Source organism: Molothrus ater, chromosome 10 (genome assembly GCF_012460135.2).
Source record: "Molothrus ater isolate BHLD 08-10-18 breed brown headed cowbird chromosome 10, BPBGC_Mater_1.1, whole genome shotgun sequence".
Lineage (NCBI taxonomy): Eukaryota > Metazoa > Chordata > Aves > Passeriformes > Icteridae > Molothrus > Molothrus ater.
In genome coordinates, this window is record NC_050487.2 from 18,536,557 (window position 1) to 18,561,729 (window position 25,173).

A 25,173-nucleotide genomic window follows, 5' to 3' on the forward strand; every position below is an offset into this window, starting at 1 on the left:
TGGATTTTCTTTAAAGGGCTTTTACAGGAAAAGAATAAGGTATATTATCAGCCTCCTTCCCAGCACAGTTTGCACATTTCATTACATTTGTCCTTTCCCTCTAAAAATGAGAAATTTCACTACAGAAAGAACTCTACAGTACAGAAAGAACATCTTCAGAAAGAACATTGAAGTATAAATTTGCAAAAGCCCCTTTACCAGCAGAGCTACCAGTTCCTCTGAACAGGGACTGGGAAAAGAGAGAAAGGAAATAAAATAAAATTCCCTTTCAGATAATTTTCTCCTGAAGGTCACCAAGATTTGGATCTAGCAGGTTCTTTCAAGATGGAAGAATTAAACCTCATGCAAAAACCTTATTTGTTCAGATGATATGAAAAATTAAATCCTAGTCATACCCTAGTAAAGTCATTACCCTCTTTCTTCATTCTGGTGGTTTTGGGGTTTTTTGAATGGCCTTTTTTTTTAGAAAAGGGACAAAGAAGAAACCATCTTAAAACCAAATCCTCTTCTACATATTAGACCTGTACACCTTTACTTTAATTTAAGGGGCCTTTTTTTTCCCCAGAAAATCATCTAGTTGTTTTCTGCTTGCTGGCTCCCCTTTCCATATTTGAATATGTCTTACAGGCTGTCAGGGGCCTAGTGCTCTGCCATGAATGGATTCAAATAATTTTTCAAATACAAAAGTTTTCTTTAACTTCCACCTCAGGAAACACTTGTACAACAGGACAAGTACCTTGACCAAAACCTTTCTTCCATCCCTTTTAAAGCAGGTTATTTCCTTGCAGTGTTACTAGAATGACAGGGAAGGAAAGAGGCAGGGGGCACTGGCAAACATTACCTTAGGAGATATAAAATCAGGCACTTGAAGTTTTAGTGAGAAAAATAATTCAAAGTAAAATTAGGACACGTTCAAAGCGAACTCATTACTCACAGAAAAATAAACACCAAGGAAGGAAAATTCTGCCTTCCAATGCAAGAGCCAGCAAAATTACAAGTTTCTTAGCCAATGATCAGCTGTGACACCATACTGCTTGTGTGAGGGCTTGTGAATCCTGGACCTTAAGCAGCTGGCTTTGGCCACTGGGTCCTCTGGGAGTCCCCGAGGTCAGTGACAAGTCCTACAAGCACAAGGGATGGCAGAAAATCTTTCACTAAGGGTCAGGGGCTAGAGGTTGGCATGGTCTCCCTGCTGAGTTACTCAGTTTCCAAAACTGCACCTTCCAACCAGAGCCACAGACAGACACACAGACACGCGACTGCTGTGCCGCGTGCGACACTGTGCTGTTAACAGACCACACTATGTTGTTAATAACATTCAAACACGAGTGCCATGCCTGCAATGGCAGGCTGCTCATTCCGTGGCAATCCTCAGCAATGGCAGCCCGTGCCCAACCGTGCAGAGCCGTGCCAGCCAGGCCAGGCACCGTGGGCAGTGCATCAGCAGGGAGGAACGGGGACATGGGGCGGTCATCCCTGGCATAAAAAACGGGGAAAATGGGAGAACTACAGAATTGTCTCTGGAGATGATCCAGTCCAACCCCCCTAGCAAGGCAGGGTCACCTGGAGCAGGTGGTACAGGAACGTGTCCAGGTGAGAGGGAGAGCCATGACCTCCCAGGGCAGCCTGTCCCGCACTGTGCATCAGCTTTTCCTTGTGTCGAGGTGAAACTCCTTGTGTTTTAGCTTATGGCCATCGCTGGGAAACACTGAAAAGGCCTGGCACCATCCTCTTGGAGACATTTATATGAATTGATGAGATCCCCTGTCAGTCTTCTCCTGACTAACCAGGCCCAGTCCTGCAGTCTCTCCTCACAAGAGATGCTCCAGACCCCAAACCACCTTTGTGCCTCCGCTGGACCCTCTCCAATAACTCCTTATCTTTCTTGTACCGAGGAGCCCTGAACTGGCCACCAATATTCACCTCAGGAGGGACTGAAAACTACTTTTAGTTCAAGAAAAAGCGAAAAAGAGAATCTGGCGTGCGAGAAGCCTCTGGATCAGGGTCGAAATCGCTTGATTTCATTAACAGTGAGGTCTGTACTGTCACTTTTACAACGCCGTGACTCTGAGCTCTGAGCAGCCACCTCGTCCCCATCCTCTGTCCCTGTCCCCGCCCCTCAGGCTCTGTTCCCGCCCCTCAGACCGTGTCCCCGCCCCTCAGACCGTGTCCCCGCCCCTCAGACCGTGTCGCCGCCCCTCAGGCTCTGTCCCCGCCCCTCAGACCGTGCCCCGCCCCTCAGACCGTGTCCCCGCCCCGTTCCCTCAGGCCCCGCCCTTTACCGGGGCGGTTCCCGGCGCCGTTCCCGCCCCGCGCTTTACGGCAGCGGCCGCGGTTTGCGGCGGGCGGTCGGTGCGGGCCGGGCCGGGCTGCGCCGCGCTCGGGGGGGATATGGTGAGTGAGGGCTGCCCGTGCCCGGCCCGGCGGCTCCCGGGGGCCCGCGGGCTCGGCTCGGCTCGGCTCGGCTCGGTCGCGGAGCGAGGGCCCCGCAGAGCCCGCTGGCTCCGCTGTCGGCCCCGCGGTGAACGCGGCGCCGCCGGGCCGGGATACCCTCGTCCTGCACAGCTCGGGGGTCTCGCCCCGCTGCCCTCGCCGTGTCCCCGCGGGCGCCGTGCCCGCAGCTGGGCGTGTCACGCCCGCTGGGCCGTGCCGGGCTGGCGGCGGCGTGTCCGCCCCGCTGTGCCGGGGGCTGCTGCCCTGCCCTCCGGTAAACAAACGCCGTGTGTGTGTGTGTTCGTTCCCATGCAGGCCAGCACGATGGTGGCGGTCGGCCTGGCCATAGCGGCAGCCGGATTCGCAGGTGTGTGGGGGACGGGCGGGCACCGAGCGCCCAGCTGTGCCCGCACAGCCCGGGGTACCCAGCCGGGCCTCAGGGCTGCTCTCGAGGTAGTTTAATAGCTGCTCTTTTGGGAGAGCCTGTATTAATGGCTGTAATGACACAAAAGATTAAAGTTCTTACTATTGCATGTCCCTAAAATGTTTATTCCACACTCTACTCCACAAGTTCCCAGTTGCACTGAATTGGTGAATGTTTGTTCAAGGAGCTATATTTAACCTCAGTCAACGCTGATCTCTTTAAGGTCGCTATGCAGTAAAAGCTTTGAAGCACATGGAGCCACAGGTAAAACAAGCCCTTCACAACCTACCAAAGCCTGTAAGTTTTTTTATTTAAACATTACTTGGCGAAATAACTACAGACTGTTGTCTCTCTATAGCATTGGTGTATTTTCTCCTGTGTTTTGTCAGTAACAACAATTAATTGCAGCAATTCTGGTGGTGACTGGCTAATAGAGAACTTGTTTGGGCAAGGTTAAGTAATTTAAATAATGACGCTCTAATTCAACTGAATTTCCTATAACAAGTGAAGTTTTGCCATTTTTACAGACTAAAAGCTCAGTAGCTACTAAAGCAATAATGAGTTGTTCTTAAACTAATACATTTTCTCTTTCAGGCCTTCAGTGGTGGTTATTACAGAGGCGGATTTGAACCCAAAATGACTAAACGAGAAGCAGCTTTAATACTAGGAGTAAGGTAAAGGAAATTGATCAGAAGTGAAAGGTGAACAGAATTCCAAAGCCACTTGTGGTCCAAATAAGCCATTTCAGGGAGCCTTGGGTCTCACTTGGTGTGAGGATCACAATTCTGATGTAACCTTGTGGTTTCTGTCAGTGCTGAAGAGTTCCAGGTGGATGCAGTGTGAAGGTGCTGCAAACCCAAATTCTTGGATCTGGAATAAATTCATCACTTCTGGAACGTTGTAGATCTGTCCATGGTGGCAATCCCTGCTGAAGCACTTAAGGCCAAATACACAAATTATCAAATAACAACTTTCAACTGTGAATTTTTTTGGGGTTCTGGAGGTTTTTTTACCTTAATAAATCTAGCAAGTTTTTTTGTCTTACAGCCTTTAAGAAGTTTTCAAAAAAAAAAAAGTTACAGCATAATTCTGTTTCTTTTTAACTGTGTGGATGACCCCCACCCCATTAGACTGCTGTAGCATGTCTTTGTCAGCAAACAGTGCTTTGGAAAAGCCTTAGAAAGCCTCTCCAGGATTTAGACACTACAGATCAGTAGTAGGAAAAGATAAACGTACATGTTAGCTAGAGAATTTATGGGTAAGACAGAGTGCTCACTTGTTCTCAGACACCTTCTGATGATCTGGGGAATTTCATGAGGATCCCTTAAGTCCGTTTTTCTCTCTCGTTCAAAGCCCTACAGCCAACAGAAATAAAATCAGAGAGGCTCATAGACGGATCATGCTTCTGAATCATCCAGATAAAGGTAAGGAAATTGAGCCACTTTGATGAGTTAATACATGTTTTTAACACAGGAGAATAGAATTGTGTAGGGAGGAAGTCAGTGATACATAACCACGTCAACTACTAAAAAACCCACAGAAAACTGAGTGAAAACAAATCTTAGGGTGCCTTAATCCACGTGGGTCTAGAGCATATTTTGTGTGTGGATGTTCTAGAGCCAAGCAGACAGGTTCAGCAGGTCAGTTTGTTAGCTGCTCTATCTGTGAATACCACAGTAGAATATGATTTGTTAAAATTAGACTTAAAATCACCTTAAGTTTAGATGAAAACCCAGAGTACCCTTGTGTGTTTTATATGCCACTTGAAAGTTTGAGTTCATGGGAATGCCTCAGGGTTTCTCCATAAATGGCAAATACTGAGTCTTCCACAGCTGCTGGAGACATTAAATTATGAAATATTCCTGTTAGTGGTTCTCTGAAGGCTCAGAATCTACTTATGCTCAAAGCTAGTAACTCAGGGCATCTATACCTGTTCTCAGTTCTGTTCAGTGAGTCAGAATCATGTGTTGGTGTTTGACATTCAACTTCTTAATCATTGCTTAAAAGTAAAATGGCTTCCTTTAAAGTGACTGTTAAATTCCTTACTTCTATGCACCAAAATAATCCATGGGGATATGCCTTTCATAGGTATTATCAAGTGAAAGTTACCTTAAAAATTAACCTTACTGAACATATGCAGAGCCAAAAATAGCATTTGGTGTTGTACGTGACCTAAACACACTAATCTTCAAGTAAAACATTACAGTGTAATTAATGGTATATATGCTACCAACACAGTCATTGTCCCTTATGGCTTTACAGTGTTGGATTTCACTGTGGCTTCTGTCTTAGTCTCCCTGAGTAATTTTTTGCCTTGTTTGAAAACTGAGCTGGTCCCTTGGTACAGCAGCACTTTAGCTGGGCAGGGTTATCTGCAGACCTGTTCTGTGCCTCTGTACTCACCATAACTGTGCTAAGTCAGTGGTGACCAATTCATTCATGACTGCTAAAACTGGAGGGGAAAAACACTCCAGGAAAATAAAAGCAGCCTATCAGGAGTGAGTGGTCTGACACTGAACTCAGGTGCCTTCAGTCATCTCCAGTTTGTTCTACAACTGCCAGAAAACAGAAGACCACACTCTTTCTTCCTGTATCCTATGGCATTATTGGCAACACAGGAGACAAATGTTGGGTTTTTTTAATCTAATTTGAGGTTCTTTTTCTTCTAGGTGGATCTCCATATGTAGCAGCCAAAATCAATGAAGCTAAGGATCTACTAGAAGACCAAGCTAAAAAATGAATGAGAAAGAAAATCACTCATTCAGAGGGTTTGTCCCTGCAAATGATTATTTTTGATAAATGGCTTAAGAAAAGTTCTAATGTCAGTCTTTGACTTAATATACATGAAGCTGGAAATACAAATCCAGGGAGGTACTCCCCACTTGGTCACTTTTTTTTGGAAATATGTGAGGGAGTGAAGCTTAAAAATTTTTTTCATAGCTGTTCTTTATTAAACAGCAAAATCTGCCACTCAAATGTTTTCAGTGCTTGAGAGCAGTAACTTGGTGTGGCCAGTGTGTGTTACCAGGCACAGGTAGACTCATGTGCTGTCAGCTAATTTCTGATGAACTGGCCCTGCTTAAAGTTCACGCTGCTGCTCTTCCATCTGCTAAAATTAGCACACTGAACCTGTTTGGGAAGGGGGTGGAAAAACCAAGAGCATTTATTGGACAGGAGGAACTGGGCGAGATCTGTGGTTGTCTCTGCCTGGAGAAATAAAAGTACAGGAAACAATGTACTCCCTTGTCCTTGCCTTGTGAAAAACAAGGTTGGTTAAGTGTTACTGATGGATCTGGAACACCCCAGATTTTTTTAGTAACTTTTAGTTTTGACAGGTATTAATAGCATTTAATAAATTTCATATTTGTAATAGGAGTCCTGTAGTTTTATACATTATTGTACACTACAATAGAGCTCACACGGAGGTTTGTATTTATGATTATTAGGAAACAGGAACTCTTTACATCAGTTGTTGATACCTGAGCTGGATTTATGCTCTGTGGAGCTTTTCACACCCAACGGCTTGTGAGGATCTCATCTGGGGCCAGGGAGCTCTGTCATACTCCAAGAATCATCCCAGTGCTTCTCCCACTACAGCAAAACTCTGCACAGCAGCTCTGGGAGTTAATGCCCACCTGGGCATAAGCACAGTGGGCTGAAAGCTTCCACTGCCAGAACCTGGACTTGGGAGTGCTGCCTGCTGTGCCACAGCATTGCTGTGGATGAGTTCTGGGCTGTTCAGGAAGGATTACCACAGTAATCCTTAATATTACAACCTTCCCAGAAAGGCAGTAATTTTGCTCTGCTACAGAATTTAGAGCAGGGTGAAGGACAGCTGGAGCTCTGGAGTCAGCACAGGCCAAGCCATATGCAGAATGTTCTTGTACTTAAGTATTTCCCAGCCAAACACTACTGACTTATTACATAACTCCGTTTTTTTAATTTTCTCCACTCCTGTGCCTGCCCCATCAGCTGAGACTGTGCACACTTCAGTTACAGCTTTTAACTGGGTGTGTTGTCTCAGAGGGAATGCTGTTGCTGAGTGTCCAACACTGGAGTCCTATGACAAAGTGCACACACAGATCAGTGCTTGGGACAGCTTGGCTGTAGCTCTGTCAGGTAGAGCAGCTGGTTTAGAACTCTTGGTTTTGTCCTTCTGATGAAATCAGGCAAGACAATTTTTTCATTCAGTCAGTACAACTTAAACACTGCCCTTTGCTCTCACTTCTTACACCTCCTTGCTACCCAGATGCTTTTCCACAGCTGTTTTGTGCTTCCTTGCTCTGGCTCATGTACCTGAAAGATGTGGGGGCGTGCCATGCTTCAACTGATCAAACAGTACATCTGCATTAATAGCTATATATGTTAGTCAGGTTATGCAATTCTCCAAGGTAAGGAGTCTGATTTTAGACTTGTTAACTGGTGTTTGACACCACTGCCTTAACAAAAGATCAGCAGATTAGAAACTTATGAAAAAGAGGTCAAGGTTCAAGCTGCCTCACAAGTAGGTTTCCATTGTTAGTTAACAGCTTGAAAACTTTAAAAGTCAATAGTAATTTAAATTTCTGATAGAAACAGTCAACAGATGGAAGATCAAAGTTTATTTTCTTTTACTACCAGCATACAAAAAAAACATATTGCACATCAAACAACCAAAAACAAAAATAAAAATACTCTACTAAGGACTAACATATGTAGTTTATACAGAATAAACTTTCTGGAAATTGATCTTTTCAGTAGTTCAGGTTATGTCTTAATGGACATGACTAATTCAGCTTAGTGTTAACTAAAGCTATGTTTGATTTTTAAATACTGTACAGTTTAATAAATAAACCAAACAAAGCCTCAATGTAGAACAGTCACTGCCAATGTCACCCAGTATCCCTGCAGATTATGAGAATTTAACAAATGCATTCCAGTGGTCTGCAGATTTTTCCTCTACATACAGCATTTAAAAAACATGTATTAAAACAGACCAGTTTCCAGACTAAACTAATGGAGAAATTACATTTCAGTGCAAAATATTTTAGACTGCATTTCTTTCTAGTATTCCTCAGGTGAAGAAGTGGTTGCATATTATTAAAAATGTAACAAAAGCAGCTAATGCTTTCATAAAGAGTATTATGTTAGGGATCCCCCTCACATCTTTGCCGTATTTTGAAAACAAAATAACATTTCCTATAGCCAGCAATTTTGTTTATTTAAATGTTACATATACTATCTCAAGGCACATCTGATGATATATTTATAACACAGTAGGTGTCAAAGTATGTTTAACATATGATTTCTCCAGGATCCCTCCCCTTTCTGTATTCCAAAATGGAGGAACTGAAAGTGCGGTGTCAAGACTGGCGATCCATATTCTATCTTTGGCAAGCTTATACAAGCACTATTTTAAATGTAATGTAAAAGAACTGTAAACTAGGAACTTCAGTTTATGAAACACCATTCAGCACTGCTTCTTCCTGATTATTTCCATCCTCCTGAACAGTGACTTTCTTTTCATCAGGGCTGTGCTGTAGTTTAGAAGGCTCATCCCCAGAGGTGGTGGCAGGACCATTCACTGCCTTTTCAGAAGGGCTGTTCTCATCAATCGCATCTTTTGCCTGCAAAAACAAGAAGAGGGGAGTATTAAAAACATAACAGTGCAGAGTGTAATCTCAGTTTCCCTCTGGCTCACACAGCAGCTCTGCAAGAGGGAACATCTCTGTCTGTCTGTGCCTGTATCCTGTCACTTAAAGCATCTGATCACTCACCGTGTGGTTTATAGTGTATTTCTGCATCTGCCACTTTGAGGAAAACATGCCAATGTAACCCCAGCACTGCACACCCCCAGCACACCCAGAATGCTTATTTATTTCTATTTGTCTAAGCCCACGAAGGAGTTTACTGAAAAACTGAGCTTTACACCCCTTTTGAAGTCTATAGCAAGATGACATTTTGCTAATGGATCTTTCTTACATAACTTGTGGCAATACATTGGCATTTCAGAGGTAAAGAAATTCTGCTTTATTCAGTTCTGATTATTTTTCAGGATAATGTAATGCCACTCTGATCCTTTAAGGAAAAAGGATCAATACAATACAATCTTTGTAAAATTAATTCCTTCTAAAATAGTTTATACAAGTCACTAAAAATGCCACATGGTATCCTCTATCCCTAATGTGTTTTAAGGAATAGTTCTCAAGACTTACCATGGGCAATTTTCACATTTTATTACATAATGCAACATTGCTAAATATAATATTTTAAATGTGTACAGACTTAATTTGGTCCCTAAAATCTGCAACAACAGACAACAAATCATTGTCAGTTCTGTTTGCTCTGGGCCGTTTTTGCTTTTAATGATTTGTTCTTGAAATCAAATGCACTTGTAGTCAAATGAGGGTGAGCTAACTGAACCCTTCATGCCTTTACTGTTCTGCTGCAAGGGAGGAGAAAAAAGGAAATGCATATTAAAAAAATCTTACCGTTTCTTTCTTGGTTTTGGCTACTGTCTCCTTTGGAGGGTTTCTCTGTCTACTTTGAGATTCAGCTCGTGATATATAATCAGCTACTGTTACTGTTCAAGGAAAAAAATCACAGTGATGCTCACATCAGCAGTCAATTCAGCATGAACCTTCATATCTTTTCTGCACAAGTTATGCTCTAACTGGGAGACATCTCACAAAAGGCCTTCACACTTACAGGTTATCAACCATACAGCAAGGATCAATTTGTTTCTGTTTTTAAAAACAATTTTCACTAAAATCGGTGGTAACAATGATCTGAAGGTGGACTCTTAATAAAACCAATTTTGGTCCAATTCAGAATTTATTGGAGAAGGGCTTTCTCTACTAAGTTTGAAGAGATTTGGCTGCAGCTCTTTGAACTACAGACTGTGTGTGTGTCACTGGGGTTTTAATAGCTGAGTAGTGAAGAATTTCACTAATTAAATGAAATGAAGACACTGGGGTGGGTCAGAGCCTGAAATCACTTAAGATGATGTGGCATCAAATCTCTGGTACATCACAAAGTGACTGAGGAGGGAACTGGCCATACTAATAGTGCCACCAGCACTGTGCCATCAGCTCTGTGCCACCAGCTCTGTCCCTGGCTCGGGTGTGGCTGCTGTGGGGTGTGTGGACACAGGCAGTGCTGCCGGAGCCAGCCCAGCTGTGCCTGTGCCAGTACAGCTGCACTCACTGGGACAGCCAGGGCTTCTCTGACCTCTCCTCACCACCTCAACACACGTTCTGTAGCCTGGCTTTGTCTGATCCTGCCCTCCTGTAACCACACCAAGACTCAGTTCTACCCTTAGAATAAAGAGTACTGCAACTTTAAACATACACCTGCATCTCTGATGAGCTACAGCACATTAGGGTTGGCAAGCATTACCTATTGAACTGCACAGTCATTTGTATTTAGTGTAACAGGTATTTAGGTGAGCTATTTTTCTGGATTTAGGAATGACTGTGCACGAAATCCAAATTAGACTGGGAACTACAACAGATGAACTTTCTGTTACAGTAACTGGACTTCTTACAACTGGGTCCTTCCTGAACTGTGAAGGCCGAGATACTGCACAAGTACTTTTTCTTTAAAATGAGGTTTTGAACCCAATGCCTCTAATATTAGTAAACAGGAAGTGTGTTTCATGCACACAGTGCATTCTTAATATTCCTCTATGAATAAGGCACCATAACATACAGCAATGTAAATTAAATGATACAGCTAAGTGACTGAAATACAGTAGTTGGCATTGGGGGGGAAGGAGGGAAAAGTTCCTTCTGTCTAATTTCACTCACACTTACTCAGTATTTATGAAGACTTTAAATTATTAGAGCATTTTACCAAAGATATCAGAGAAATCTTGTTTGGGAATTTTTGTTATGTACTTAGAATACTTAAGATTTAAAAGAATTCCCATGGTTTTCTAGAAATGACTAACATTCCTTCAACACTGCTGGCTGAGATAAGTTTCTTAGAAGTAAAAGCTGAAATCCTTTTCACTTTTTCTGCCCCTTTACAAATCACTGCTATGAAAACTGGAATGTTGAGAAGAAATGTGTGGGTTTGAAATTTTTTAGGAGGGTGGGGTGTTTGATCTTTTCCTTCCCCCAAGTTTTAGCACAATAGAACAACTTTTTTCTTCTTAATCAAATGTTGCATGAGCACCACAGATACAAGTAGAAGACAAATATGGGTGAAATTTTGAACCTGTCAATCTAGAAGACCTTCTGTTACTACCCTGCGCCATGTATGTACAAGCATTTTCTAAACAGGGCATTGTATTCATCATTAGCCAGTTCACCTTTAACATTTCAAGTGTTAGTACACACAAAGGAAATGCAACAAGCCACAACAACAAAAAATTGGAAACATGCAATTTCACTTAAATTCCTCCTCCTTCCCACCCTCAATTTGCAGATGACTTAAACTATTCCCAACAGCCAAGGACTGAGAGCAGCAGTGTGATGCAGGTGTGGGGCTGGCAAACCCCACCTGAGTTCCCTCACTGAGCTCTGCCAGGACCCACATCCTGCCCCTCCAACACTGCTGCTCAGCCAGTGCTGAAAAGGTTGTGTCCCAGTCAGTGCAAGCGCACAGATGCAGTGAGTGCAGACCATGAACCTTCATGTTTGTCGTGATCCTGGACCACAGAACTCAACAGCCCTTTGGCCATTGACTTCAGTGAGAACTGGATCAGAAGCGTAACTCGTATGTCCAAGCAAAAAGTTAGACATCAATTAGTGTCATTAGACAGATTTTAGAAGTTTTCCTAGTAGAAGAAATGTCTTTCATCTTTATCTAGTAGTCTTATTAGTTATTGAGTAACCTTTTGATATTATGCAGCTCTATGTAAAACAGCAGACACAACATTCTCTCATGCTTTTGACCTGAGATTACCCACAGCTCCACTCGAATTACCTGGCTGTCTATCTTCTGCCTGACCCCTGAAGCGACGCCTGCGGCTACGATTGCGTCGCTGGGGTTTTTTGTCACTATCATCTGCAATTGCAAAGTTTATAATGAACTATTTCTGATCATGAAATAAATAAATTCTTCAGCAGTTTCAGCATGGGGCAATTAAAATGGCTTCTGTTAAAGACAGAGACTAAGTAAGACAGAAAAGCTAAAAGAAAATTTTATACTGAAAGCATACACAGTAACACAAAAGCTAGATTTTACTTTTTGTTCTTGGTTCATTAAAACATTTAGGCACGGGCTTAATGACCTCAGATTTCATTTATTAAGTAACCATATGTCAAATTTTAGCAACATAACCCAGAATTTTTTTTTCTACATTAAGCAACAATTGTATTCTCGTCCCAGTGAGTATCAAGAGAATTTACTGAAGGAAAGTTCTTAAGTAGAAGCTGGGTAGGGACAAATTAACAGCTACTTAAGGAGCTTTCCCACACCAAGACTGAGGTTACCAAGGACAAAACAGAACGTTGATCTGACAGTACTGTTTCTATCAAAGCAGCAGTGCAATGGGAAACAACAAGTCAAGTCTTTGGTGTCTCCATCAGACAGTTTTTACAAAAAAAGGCACATGAAAAGGCTAGTGGAGCTCAGTAAACAGAAGATTCCATGGCACTGCCACGGAGGGAGTCTTTCTTTAATCAGACAGCAACCTTGAACAGAACAACGATTTGTCACTTACAAAAACAAACAAGGGCTTCACTACACTTACAGGGACAACACATTTATTTCTTAGCTTGCTCTGGGACTACCATCCAACCATTTACATACCTAAACCATTCTCATTAACAGAAGCTGTATCAGACTCTGTCATCCCATCCATAAGAACAGCATCTTCATCCGTCCTTCGCCGGCGGGACCTCCTGCGGCGGTTGCTGCTGTGGTGGGACTCGCTGGCGTCCGTGTCCACGGTCTGGTCTGACTCCGTGTTATCCAGCAGGCTGTAGGGGTTGCTGTCCGGGTCTTTAAGCACTAAACAAACAGAAAGCGTCCACCTAAGATATTGTAGACATGTGTAACCATTTTCAGGCTGACTTACAGCTGTGGCTGAAAGTTTCGAACTACAAAGCAGCCTTAAGGCAAGGTGTAACACACAGAGCTGAAGTATTTGATCTCAAACTGGATCCTCTGACTCTAACCCAACAGTAACTGTTTGGGGCACAACAGCCCAATCTGCCCTTGCACTATTTAACCACAAAGGTGACATTTAGAGACCTTTTACTCAAAACTGCTAAGTACATAAAACACACCTTACACTTTGTGGTTGTGTGGTACTTCTGACACAGTGTTGTATTAGCACAGATTCTGATAAAACCTAATTTCCAATCATTGATTTCTTCTTTCATTCTGTATCTAAACATGAGCTTACCTCAGAAGGCAGCCATAGGCAACATGCCAAAGATTTACTGACTTTGCTAATAACATTATTATGTGTGAGCAGTAATGGAAGGAAATTAAGACCACTGTGAACTGTGAAAATAAGCAAAAATCTAAAACACTCTATGATACAGCTACCACACAACTGCATTGAAATCCCAAGGTGTTAAGATCGTAATGTAAAAATGGAGTATTTTAAAAGAGTATAAGGTTATACAGAAAATTGCCAGGAAGAAAATCTCAAAACCCATCTGGAACACGGTACCAGAGCTAATGGATGACTTTCCACCACGAGGTCCCCCGCGCCCACGACCTCCAGACACGCTACGTCCTCGTCCCCCAGGACGTCGCCTGTTGTCACGTTGGTGCCTGCTCTCCCTGTCATCTTCTCCTGCCAAGGACCAGTCACTAAGTTCATCTTTTCTCTCAGATTCTGTTTCAGAGGGATTAGAGAGCTCAGAGTTTGTACCTTGTATGAGAAGGAAAAGAAAACAGGAAATTAATATGAATTTGGGGATTATATTCTGGTTTCATGTCCTCACAGAACTATTCCAAGCCAGCATGGCTGGTTATATATGTATGTTATTTTAACAAACAATATAATGCATAAACACATATATATTAAAGTATGAATACACACACAGGTATACAATCATAGATATATTTTAGTATTTATATATACAATCATATATAAAAAGATATGAACACATAAAATATAGATCAGAAGTTACTTAAGGACGATTCTCAGTTTAAGTTTGTTTGTACTAACATGTGAAATAATGGCTGAAATTTCTGTAATTTCTGTACACAGATAAACCAAGGATTTAGCAGTGTTTCTCTCTTTGTCTACACACTGCAGGCATTTGGTGCAGTTTCTAGGCAACTTCTCTGAAATTCCCAAGGACAACTTTGCCACCTTATAGCCGATGGCTGTTGCTAAGCAACCCCTTCTGGATGCTGTAATGCTGCTTGAACAATTTCACTGTTTATATCACACAGCATCTCTAACACCATCGGTGTAGTACCAAGTACCCAAACCCAGATTTTTACTACCTGAAAACCCAACACCTACTCTTCGTTTTAGGTATCCAGGAAATCCCCCAACTACCCAGTCTAGAATATAAAGTTTTAGACCCATATGGCTTAAATGTGATTCTTGCCATTTTGGGAGGAAAAAAAATACTTTAAGTTTTCCAAATCACAGTGTGTGATCTGGAGTTCACAAAGTGAATAATTTTCCTTACAGTTCAGTTAGCTCACTGGGAAATAATAAAAAAATGAAGTTACAAACATCATCATCAGAAACAGCACAACTAACAATTGGCACGATCCAGGAAGGTATAGCCAGGGACAGACTGTAAAACTCAAAATGTGTCTAACTTTTTTAACAGAAATGAGCTACATGTAGATATCCAGAGTAATTTACTGTATTGAAAAAATAACATTGCTCTTCTTTGTGAAACATGTCTATATAGAAATGCAGTGTCTCCATTTGGACAAGCTGGGGATGTGCACACCTGTCAGGAACTGAACAGTGCTTTTTAATTGAGAAATGCATCAGAATACCTCACCTTAAAAGAAATCCAGTAAGTTCCTGACCAAATTAAAAAACCAACAGGATTTTGTGCTGTCTCCATTTTACATTATTTTGGTTCACTTTTCAGAAATATGCTGCTAAGATGGCCATGATCACAGACAAGCACTTTTTCTCCTTCTCAATCAAAACAGCTAATGCTTATTTCAGATTTTTAAAAAAAAATTTGTGTCTCCTGAAAAGCATCTCTAGCTCTCTTCCCAGCTTTTGTGATGTCACTTACTAAGTAACTAGCACACTAGGACAAGGTGTTTCCAGCACTCAGTTTGGTAATTTCTTCAGTTTTAAACTTAGCTTCAAGACTACAATACTAACGAGGAGTTTTGAGCTATGAACAAAATAAAACAGCAATTCTGAATTTCCAACCCTATCTTCACCCAAGTACACTGAACACAAAGAAATCCAGAGACAGTTCTGGGTTCCAAGGTTGCCCAAGGGCACTCACCGTAGCCAGAGGTGTAATTGGGGCCCCTGCGGCCCCGGCCCCGGCCGCTGTAGGACCTGGAGCCTTGCACAGAGGAGAGGGTGCTCTCGTCAGTGGTGTAACCCTTCTCCTTCTCGGGAACCCGAGCAGAGGAGGGCCTGAAGCCCATCCCGATCTGCCGCAGCTGTTCATCGATCTGGAGCCTTTCCAGTCTTAGTTGTTCTACCTCCTACGTACAAGGAAACAAAAACCATGGAAAGGAGTGCTGACAAATGTCCCTCACAAAACACCATCCCCACCCAGTCATATTGAAAATAATCATTCCTGTGAGAATTAATATTCCCGGGAGAATTAACACCACCTGGTGTGACTACATCTGGGAGGTGACTACAAATAATGAAATTGAAGATGAGTTATCTCTGAGTTTTGGAAGAGATCTAAAAACTTTCACCACTATGCAGGAAACTTGGCTTTAAGACTATTACTACCTTTCTCAATTGCAGTTCAGCACATTTTTCCAGTAAAATTTAGGAAAAATAAATAAGCAAACTGATGAGGGAACACAATTCACACTCATAAGCTCTATTAACATCACAAAGCAACTCAACCTAAATAGATAATTGTTCTAATACCACATTGTATTACTGTGTTCTATTAGAGATTCCCTCCTTCCCCAACAGAGCATTAACCTGAGAACAGCAGAATGCAAACACAGACAAAAAATTCTGTGTTAGTTCCCAAAAGTCCCTTAAAGCCCTGCTCTTTACAGTCTGATTCTTTGAACCCCAACAGCACTAAGTAACCATGACAAGGTGTTAACAGGCCCATGATACCCATGGGCAAGGGTGGGCTCAAGGCACCAAGCTTTAAATCCTGATATACAGAGGAACAGCTTAACAACTGCAAATCCCACCAGAGTTACTCAAAAGTACTTCAACCCAAGTTTCCTCTGAAGATTCTCTCTCCCAAAACACACTCACTCACCTTTAGATATGCGATGTGATATTCCAACAGAACTTGGACATTTCCAATGCTTTCTTTAGTACCAACAAATACAAATGGTACCATTCCCTACAGGAACAAAGTATCAAAGCTTTTTATCAGGGAGAACATTATCATTGAAATAATGCTTTCTGTTTAAATTATATAAAGAGATCTGTTTTAAATTACCAGAGTGAGCTAAACAAAGGCAGCAACTGAGCCTTTGGTTGCAAAGACATCTAGAAATAGCTCAGGCTGGGATGATAGCAATGGCTTCAGACTGTCCAGCTCTCCCAACAACCTGTTCTGGAGCTGAGGTAACCTCACATCCCGCGTTCATATTCATGCAACACGTGCTGGTGTGTTTAGCACAACAGGTGTATAGAAACATCCACACATTACCAAGAAGGTGGTTCATTAAACCAACTTTATAAGAACAAGCACCTTTACAAGATTTTTCCCTTTTATTCTTATCTATTTAAAGTATGTGAACACTTTTAATACTAACAATCCCAAATTAGTTATATAGCCCAAGTATCTGTAGGAGAAAGAGCAAAAAAAACACAACCTCTTACTTCAGCAGCAAAAACCTTCCTTGAATTACTTTATACACAATCTACTGCAAGATGCCAGTTTAGAACTAATGCTCTCTATATCCACAGGTTTTGAAATAAAACTGGGTTTGAAAATAAACCTAATCACAGCAGGAAAGAATGAAGTACTTACATCTTCACGGGGAAGCTTATTTTCATTGTCTCCTTCAATTCTCACCCTGACGACTCCAGACTTGTCTACAATCTCCTGAATCACTTTTCCATTTTTTCCAATAACTTTTCCTTCAGAGGGCAAGAATGGTTAATTTTGCACCCAAAGTCAAAGTATTTTAACATGTTTATTTGTACTTTATACATAAAATCCCTAAAGAATACCCCACGCTACGTCAGAAAAAATGGGTAAAAAATTTTAAAATTAAACTCTCTCTAAATGCAGAATGACAAGCAGTAATGAAGATCACCACTGCACACAGGTTTCCAACAGAACCAAACCAAGAGTAAAATGGCACAAGAGTTTCTGGTCAAGTTCTAAAACCTTGAAAGTCTAAGTTATGAGAGTTTGCAGATGAATTATTTAAATGACATTGTTTATAATATGCAGGCTCCAAGGCCCAAACCCCGCAGAACGTTAAAGCCTGGGTTATAACTTCTCTGGATAATCCAAGCTGTTCAATCAGGTAGAACAACTCCAACTTTAACACTGCCTCTATGCCCACACTGCCCACAAGCTGGGGGCATGGGGAGGAGGAAGCTGCCAGACTTGAGTATAAAGCAGGATAAAGGAAGGAGAATGAGGGAAGAGGAAAGAAGTTCCCTGTGAAGACCAGACTAGGGGAAGAGGTTTGTGTCTTCAAGTGGAACATAATTAACCTCACACCTTCAGGTGGTTTTCAGTACAGAACCTACTAGACTGTGCTACACCTTCATAAAGCTGCAACATGGAAAAATGTCAATTTTGAGACTGAGGCTGAGACCTATGAGCACGGCTGATTTATACAGGAGCTCACCAGCATCCAACCACCACCTGTGACAAACCTCACCCCAGGAGGGAGCAGTACAGAGAAACTATCTTCTGTCATTCTTGCAACCCAGATGAGTATTCCCAGATTAAACCTGGGACCTTTGCTTCAGCACTTTTAAGAAGCCAATTCAGTAGAGTGTGTTTTTTCACTAGAATCTAAACTTCAAATATTACCATTAAATTATGTGGTACAAGTCTGCAATCAAGTCAGCTTAAGTGCTAAAATCCTGACAAAGTATTATGCAGCAGAAATATATCCAATTTCGTAATTATTCAGATACATATAGTTTTAAAAGATTAATCACTTTCTACTTAAATGGAGAAATCAAATATTGTACTGGCACCTAAATCCTCTCTGCAAAGTTATGATTAGGCTCCCTTTTCCCAACTTTTCAAGTTTCAGCAGTATTACATACCAACAAGATTTCTGGGAACTTGAATAAAATCCTCCACAAATTCCAAGTAACTTCTGGCCTTTTTTACTGCATCAGCAGTCTGGAAATAAATTAAAAAAAAATGGAATTTATTTGTGAATACAGAATGTTAGGAACAAAACCTTGTAGCAACAGTTGCCAGTCTTCCAAATAAACTTATTTCCAGAAAGAAAAGAATAAAGACATAATTAATCTAGTTTTGAGCTAAATCATAAAGGAATAATTGAGTGAGATGGCCAGAGACAAAATTCAGTAGAAAAGCAAAGCATCAGTAAGGAATAAAACTTTTTTTTTATGTTATCTCAAGACATTTTGAGGTATCAAAATAGATCCCCCATCCTTGGAAGAGTTCAAAGGCCAGGCTGGATGGGGCTTTGAGCAAACACTGCAAGTGATTTCACAACCAGGGCACTCTCTTTCCAGAATGCTGGCTTCTGGCCACAGTTCATCTAAAATGCTTTCCAAGATAGGACAGCGGCTCTGGTTACTGGGGAGAACTCCTGTAAATGCTCTCTTGCAGCTTTATTATTAAATGATGAAAATCATTTAATTGAGAGTTAATTGAGATGCTGAAACAAGAAACAAGGCTTCAAATTAGGAACGGCAGAAATGTAGAATTAAGGAAAGAATATCAGCATCTAGTCAGTAACAACAGCTTAAGAGCACAATTTCCATTTTACACTAATGCCTCAGCCCTTTCATCTGTCATTTTTAGGCAACATGTGAAATGAGAGTACCACCAGCTCCTGCACCTTTTAATCAAATCAGGCAAATCCTAGAAGAAGATGTATAAACCTCGACTTCTGGCAGAGGTCAAAATGATGGCCAAAGAAACATGGCCAAATTGGATTTCAAGATAATGAAAGCATTGATCAAGCATGAGAAACAGATGAACAGGAAGCCACTGTGAAGAGCAGAGGTTATGCTGTATTTGCAGGGCAACGGCTCAAATGATACAAACTTAACACACAATGGCCAATTCTGCATCCTCAATAAATTCTGCAAAGAGTTCCTGCCTCAGGTATGTTTATCAATTCTTTCCCCAAAAAAGACAAAGGAACCATGAATGCATTCACAGAAGCAGAGTCAGGACAAGAAAATACACAACTGCCAGAGCTGCAGCTCTCCAGTGCACCCGTAAGCCTCTCTACACTTGTCATGGGCACTCAGGATTTTTACACAAGTACAACCTGTCTAACTCACTCACACCCCAACATGAGTGAGCACATAAAGCTGACTCAGACAAGGTATTCCCAGTTCCTTGTAGTAGAACATGGATTAAAGACCTCACAGGATTCCAGTCACTAGCAACTACCTTTGTTAACCCTGATTTACAGCCTACACAACCACTGATGCTCTCACTACTTGGCACAGCAGCCCAAACAATCAAGATATGTCCATGGCTGCCAAAGAGTGTAATAGAAAAATTAAATACAGGATATTTTTCTAAATTCAGCATTATACCTACCAGTGTTAAGAATCACACAAGAATTGACTGCAATTCCATTTTGACAGCAATGAAGATCGGAGAGGAACTTTTCTATTTCTGACACAGCTCTCCCTCTCTGGGAAGCACAAATTTCCATAAGTAGTCCAAGCTACGCTGTCCAAACAAGTTCACAGGCCTGTGACCTGTACAGGCATCACAATCAGAAGCTCAGGCAACCAGGAAAGGGTCTTGAAACCAAAATGGCCTTGACCAGACAGGGACAAATGCATAAACAACATGCCATACAGTTTAGATTCCTTCTATCCACAGAGGTTTCCAATAGTCTTTAAAACTTATCTTCATGTTTCTTCCCTCAGATAGCCTGGCCCTGAGCAGTGAACTTTTATTTGTATGCAAAACATGAGCTACGGGAAACCTTCAGACCATGACTGCTATGTCAACAACACTGGTTCACTACACCCACACATCTCAGCCTGAAATTGTCTGCCTGTGCATTCAGCCATTAGGGCCTGGCTGGTTGCCACTGCAGCTGAAGAGAGGCAAAAAGAATAGGCAAGTGTAGCCAGATGCTGAAAACCTTATCAAGTGGAATAGTTAAGCTGCCTGGCATTTTTAGAAGCACTTATCACTTCTACGAAGGACAAGGCTGGATGTGCCTAAAGGCATTTTTATTTAGGGGGCATCTGGTATTTATAATCATTGCTGTGACCCTCTGTAAGAGGCTGGTGACAGTCATAACCTTTCCACAAGTTCCAGCATCACATCATTCACATGCAGGAGATCAAAACTGGAATACACTGGACATTCCATTGCATTTAAACTTGTGCCATTCTTCCTCAGGAACTGAGATGCAATTTACTGGCAGTAGTAGATGAAAGAAGGATCTGCTGCCAACCTGATACCCTGGAAGCATTTAAGGTTTCCAAAAAAAGGACAATTTCAGAGATACTGCACGGTACAGAAGTTTGACCTCCTCTCCACAGGACCAACTTCATCTGAACCTTTGATCACAACCAGGTGCTACTCCTGACATAGATGGAGCAGAATTCAAGACCTCAGATTCCTGAAACAGGAGACAACCACAGATTTTCAGAACTGTTACCATCAAAAACTCAGTCACACCTGTAGTGTTAGGGACAAGGGATAAAAACCCTCAACATATTTTCTGACAGAGACCTGGTGAGAGAGGCATTTTTGTCACCAGCCTTCTGCTTCCTGAATGTATCCTTGTTTTGGCCCAAAGATCAACTATATTTCAAGGCAGTTGTTAAATTCAGAAGAGTCACACAAATGGAATCAACCTGGAGCAAATCATTATTCTTCCAAAGCCAACATTAAATAGCCAAAATGTAAGAGTTAGAAGCAATAGACAGAGGTTTTAACACACCTGGATAGGTGAGAGAAGCAGACACCACACAGTAAAATACACATGAAGTGAGGGGGGGGGAAGGAGGAAGAGAACCAGTAAGGTTCTGAGGGAGAAAAGAAACCCAATTAAACCCATGACCAAGGAAAATAGCAGGAAATGATAAAATGATACCTCTCTCAGGTTGACCCAGGATATACAGCAAAATTGAGTGATTAGGACAGAATACACCTTATGGAGGTCACCATTGCAACAAAGGCTTGTATTTCCAATAAATGCATGTGAAGCTGCCACAGTGTCAACACACACAATGACACTCACACAAAAACTCAGGAAGTGCTTTCTGTTCTTAATTCTGGGTACAGCTCTTGCCACTCTAAAAGCAGATACAGAGTGAAATGCTTCAAGGATTCATATGAAGTTCCCCCTTACCTCTCCATAGATTCTGAAAGTACCGGTATCCTCCTCAAGCTCAATGGTTGTAACTCCTGGAACCTTTCTGGCTTGTTGTATGTTACTGCCATGTGTTCCTATAGCAAGTCCCATTAAATCTTCTCTGACTACAAACTCCTCATGAAATGCTGCAGCAAGCTGCTTTGTGCACTGAAGGGAAAACAAAGGCAGACTCATCCACGTGCACTCACTGTAAGGCACTGCTCTGAGCTCAGTTTCAAGCAACAAGAGCCACAATCTGTGGCTTTACCTCCAAGTGTTTTGTAGCTTCCTCATTTCTCGACATCAGCATGAGCTTGGTGCGGATGCTGCGCAGGTGCATGTCACTGAGGATGTTCACTCTCTTCACTGTTGCTTCACTGGCAGACTACAGGAGAGAGGGAACCTAAGTTTTGGCTTTATAAGCAAATATACATTCAAAGGATAAATCAGGAACCTATTGAAACTAGAGTCATAAACATGACCTCAATGTCCAGAAGTTACATGAACATTGTTCTTCCTCAAAACAAAGCATGAGAAATTCATCACCACCACCAACTATTGGTTCTCACTCACAGCGTGTTTTATATTAAAGACATTTCTGCTGAATTACACAGTAACCTTTCCCCTTGATGTTGCCCAAACAAATCTTTCTACCATATACATACTTGTCACTGTGTGTGTGAATAAGAAGCTAAGGAAATAATCAAGGACAACAATCCTGCAGAGGGAGGTTCAAGTGGATAATACTGAGTAAATGGAGTTATGAAGAAAAACTAAAGCTGGGACAACCCTATGTAGTAAGAAAACCACCACAGAGGCATCTAAATGAGCAATTCCTTAATGGCTACACTGAGCTGGTGCAGCTCTCCACAGGGAAACACAGCTGTGGGTCAAACTGAGCAGTGTAATACAGCATGAGGGGAAAGCTACTGCTCCAGAGTGGAGGGAGATGACTGACCTCTGAGCCACCTGCTAAAATCAGTGAAACAGAACTCAGCTGAGAATGACAGAAGTCATACAAACAATTAAACTCAAAGCTGCTACGAAATTTAGGTTGTATGCATTGGAGGCCTTACCCCCAAAATTTAAATGCGTCTACTTATATTAAATCTCTCACAATTTACATAGCTTGACAAGTTAAACCATTTTCCATATACACACACAGCTGGCTATGTATTTCCTGTAAATAATATACTGGGAATTCACAGAACATTGAGACAGAAGCAATTACTTACCAGTATTATTAGTTGAGCAGTTTCAGCATGATAAAAAATTCGACATGCTCCAACAGCTTTCTTGAAATCTTTATGTGCATTTTCATTAGCACACCTAAGGAGACAAAATGATTGTTATTTCAACAAGCTGCAGCAAAACCAAACATGCAATAAGATGATCAGACCGAAGAACATTCAGTAGTTTATGGCAAGGACTGTTCAGAAACAGCAGAGTTTCCATTCTCCTCAACATGGTGCCAGTTTCCCTGTGGATTCTATGGAAAGCCTCAGTAACAGGCCCACTGTGAAGTGCATCACCTGTACAGGCACGAAGTCCCCACCTGAGAACCTGCCCTCTGTCCCCACCCTGACAGCTCAGCAGGGGTCCCAGTCAGCAGGTTCTAAATGAGCTTGTGCAGCCCTAACCATCCTTGAGGCTCCTCGTGGACCTGTCAATCAGTCTCTAAAACAGAAGCCAGGTGGGCTCTTCTCCCCTTCCCATAGAGCAAAAGCCTTCTTGAATTGTCAGAGCTACTCACGCATCTCTCAGGTCCTCAGGAACATCCACGGTGCACTTGAAGAAGGTGTTCTTCTTGACAGTTTTGTTCTGATTCACGGGTCGCAGTCGCTCGTAAGTGACAATTTCATTGTAAGTGGCATCACAAGCAGCGTATTCAATGACATAAAACTGAGTTTTTTTAAAAAATAAGAACTTCAGTAAGGAACAAAGACATAGTAACATTACCAGCACCAGCAAGGAAGCATAAAATATGACTATATATAAAACCCTAAAACAGTGAGACATTTCTACACAAATGAGCCTGGATATATTTCAGCATCCCTGTGTTCCCCCACTGAAATCAGGGCACTGTTATCAGCATAGTCTCAGTCCCCCAGAACATCATCTTGGATTGATTTTTCTCATGCCCATCTCTTTCAAATATTTTAATTAGTTCAGTTCAAGTTCCAAAACCCAAAATGTTTACTGGAGCTTTAATTCTAAAATGTATCAAAGAGAACACTTCTTCACAGAAATATCTACTCTGCAACACCAAAACAAACAAGGTGAATCCACTGATTCAGTGGGCAAACTACCTGGGAATCATGCAAGATCAAAATCAATACAGAAACTCCAGCTTTTTGACACACACCGCCAAATTTAGGAGGGCAAGAGAACTAAGAAGATTTAAGTTACCAATAATCTACTCCTACACTTCCACCCAACAGATGCAAGTTTAAAGGAGCTTGTGTGCACAGCATCCCTGCAGCCTGGCTCTGTGCTAGGGTTGCAGCCTCCTCCTCTCCTCCCTTCCACCTAGCTGCAATTTAGGGGTGCAGCAGTTCATTCACCTCTTCCTCCCTTCAAGTTGGGATCTGTTTGTCTCAACACAATTTAATATCCAGAAAAAGGAAATCACTCTGATAATCACACACTTTTTTCTAATTACAAATTTTAAGTTTAAGTATCATCCAAATTATACAAAGCTGTTTGAAATGTATCAATGTATCATTATTACCTTAAGTGATAATAAGGAACAATAAACACTAAACTACAACTAAATTTTAGAGAACTACCACTACATGCTCTAAAAACTTCTATAGTTAAAGGTAACTCTGGATATCAGAACAATCACAAAGCGACAAATTCTTGGACACATGGGTTGTTTGTGAATTTAATATTAACTCTACAGAAAAAATCTAAATACAGAACTGTGTTAAAGACTGTACAAAGAAGCCAACACAAACTGTGAGGTTCTTTCCAGGGACAATTCCCTAAAATAACTGATTTAACAATCCTACACTGTACATTGAGGGTGAAAAACTTTTTTTCTTGTAAAAAGTAGGAAATTAAAAATTGGAATAAAAAATTTTACTTCCATGACTTTTTATGAAAATAAGCAGCACAGCAAGCTAAATAATACCAAAATTTCAAATTTCTGTGACATTTAAGAAAAGCCTAATAGCTACAAATGACAAACTATCATTTAAATCAGTTTTTCTCATTTTATCTTGATTTCTTAATGAGCTCTTTATTCACATGGGTCAACACACAGAATCTTCCCCGGTAGGTCTTTACTACTACCTTGCCCTTACAGAGCTCAACAAAAGTTGGTATTTGTTGACAGTTTTTAAACAATACTAGAAATTGGATAATTATTATTTTTTAATACTGTTTCCTTTGCTTTTAGGAATCTGATACAGCAAAGCATCAAAACACAGGACTCTTTCCCCAATGAAGTTCAATTCTCTTGCTGCCATTTCACAAAATAAAGCTTTAATGAGACTGGGTCAAACACTGCCACACCTCTATACACTCAAGTGTCTGAATCTGCAAGTTAATTGGCAGCTGCAAACAACCATTTATTTATGGCAAAATAAAAACTTGACACAAGTAAAAACAAAACAAGCAGTGTCCTTCCACCACACTCAGTAAAAACATACACACAAAAACCAACCCACAGCCACCCACAGCAATAGCTTGGCCTAATTTACAGATGA

The 25,173-nt window shown here is 41.4% G+C and overlaps 2 protein-coding genes across 4 annotated transcripts in view; one reads left to right on the plus strand and one right to left on the minus strand.

The window, feature by feature from the left end:
* Positions 1-2,300: 2,300 nt before the first annotated feature.
* DNAJC19 (DnaJ heat shock protein family (Hsp40) member C19) lies at positions 2,301-6,232 on the plus strand. Of its 2 annotated transcripts, XM_036388386.1 has the most exons (6): positions 2,301-2,394; positions 2,749-2,800; positions 3,081-3,154; positions 3,452-3,531; positions 4,211-4,281; positions 5,527-6,232. In XM_036388386.1, the coding sequence occupies exons 1-6, from the start codon at positions 2,392-2,394 to the stop codon at positions 5,595-5,597; spliced, it is 351 nt and encodes a 116-aa protein (XP_036244279.1). In that variant the 5' UTR covers positions 2,301-2,391; the 3' UTR covers positions 5,598-6,232. The 2 variants fall into 2 exon arrangements, with proteins under 2 accessions (XP_036244279.1, XP_036244278.1); XM_036388385.2 differs by lacking the exon at positions 2,301-2,394 and having other exon boundaries at positions 2,405-2,800.
* A 1,206-nt stretch (positions 6,233-7,438) lies between these two features.
* FXR1 (FMR1 autosomal homolog 1) overlaps positions 7,439-25,173 on the minus strand; it is a 31,995-nt gene continuing 14,260 nt past the window's right edge. The window contains exons 5-17 of one of the 2 annotated variants that reach the window (XM_036388382.2): positions 23,214-23,362; positions 22,696-22,789; positions 21,729-21,845; positions 21,458-21,628; positions 18,192-18,270; positions 16,927-17,036; positions 16,204-16,290; positions 15,241-15,448; positions 13,467-13,670; positions 12,596-12,796; positions 11,768-11,848; positions 9,328-9,419; positions 7,439-8,463 (exon numbers count right to left, since the gene is read on the minus strand). In XM_036388382.2, the coding sequence (XP_036244275.1) occupies positions 8,293-8,463; positions 9,328-9,419; positions 11,768-11,848; positions 12,596-12,796; positions 13,467-13,670; positions 15,241-15,448; positions 16,204-16,290; positions 16,927-17,036; positions 18,192-18,270; positions 21,458-21,628; positions 21,729-21,845; positions 22,696-22,789; positions 23,214-23,362 (1,764 nt within the window). In that variant the 3' untranslated portion in view covers positions 7,439-8,292. The remainder of the gene's footprint in view (positions 8,464-9,327; positions 9,420-11,767; positions 11,849-12,595; positions 12,797-13,466; positions 13,671-15,240; positions 15,449-16,203; positions 16,291-16,926; positions 17,037-18,191; positions 18,271-21,457; positions 21,629-21,728; positions 21,846-22,695; positions 22,790-23,213; positions 23,363-25,173) is intronic. The other variant, XM_036388383.2, reaches the window with a different exon arrangement.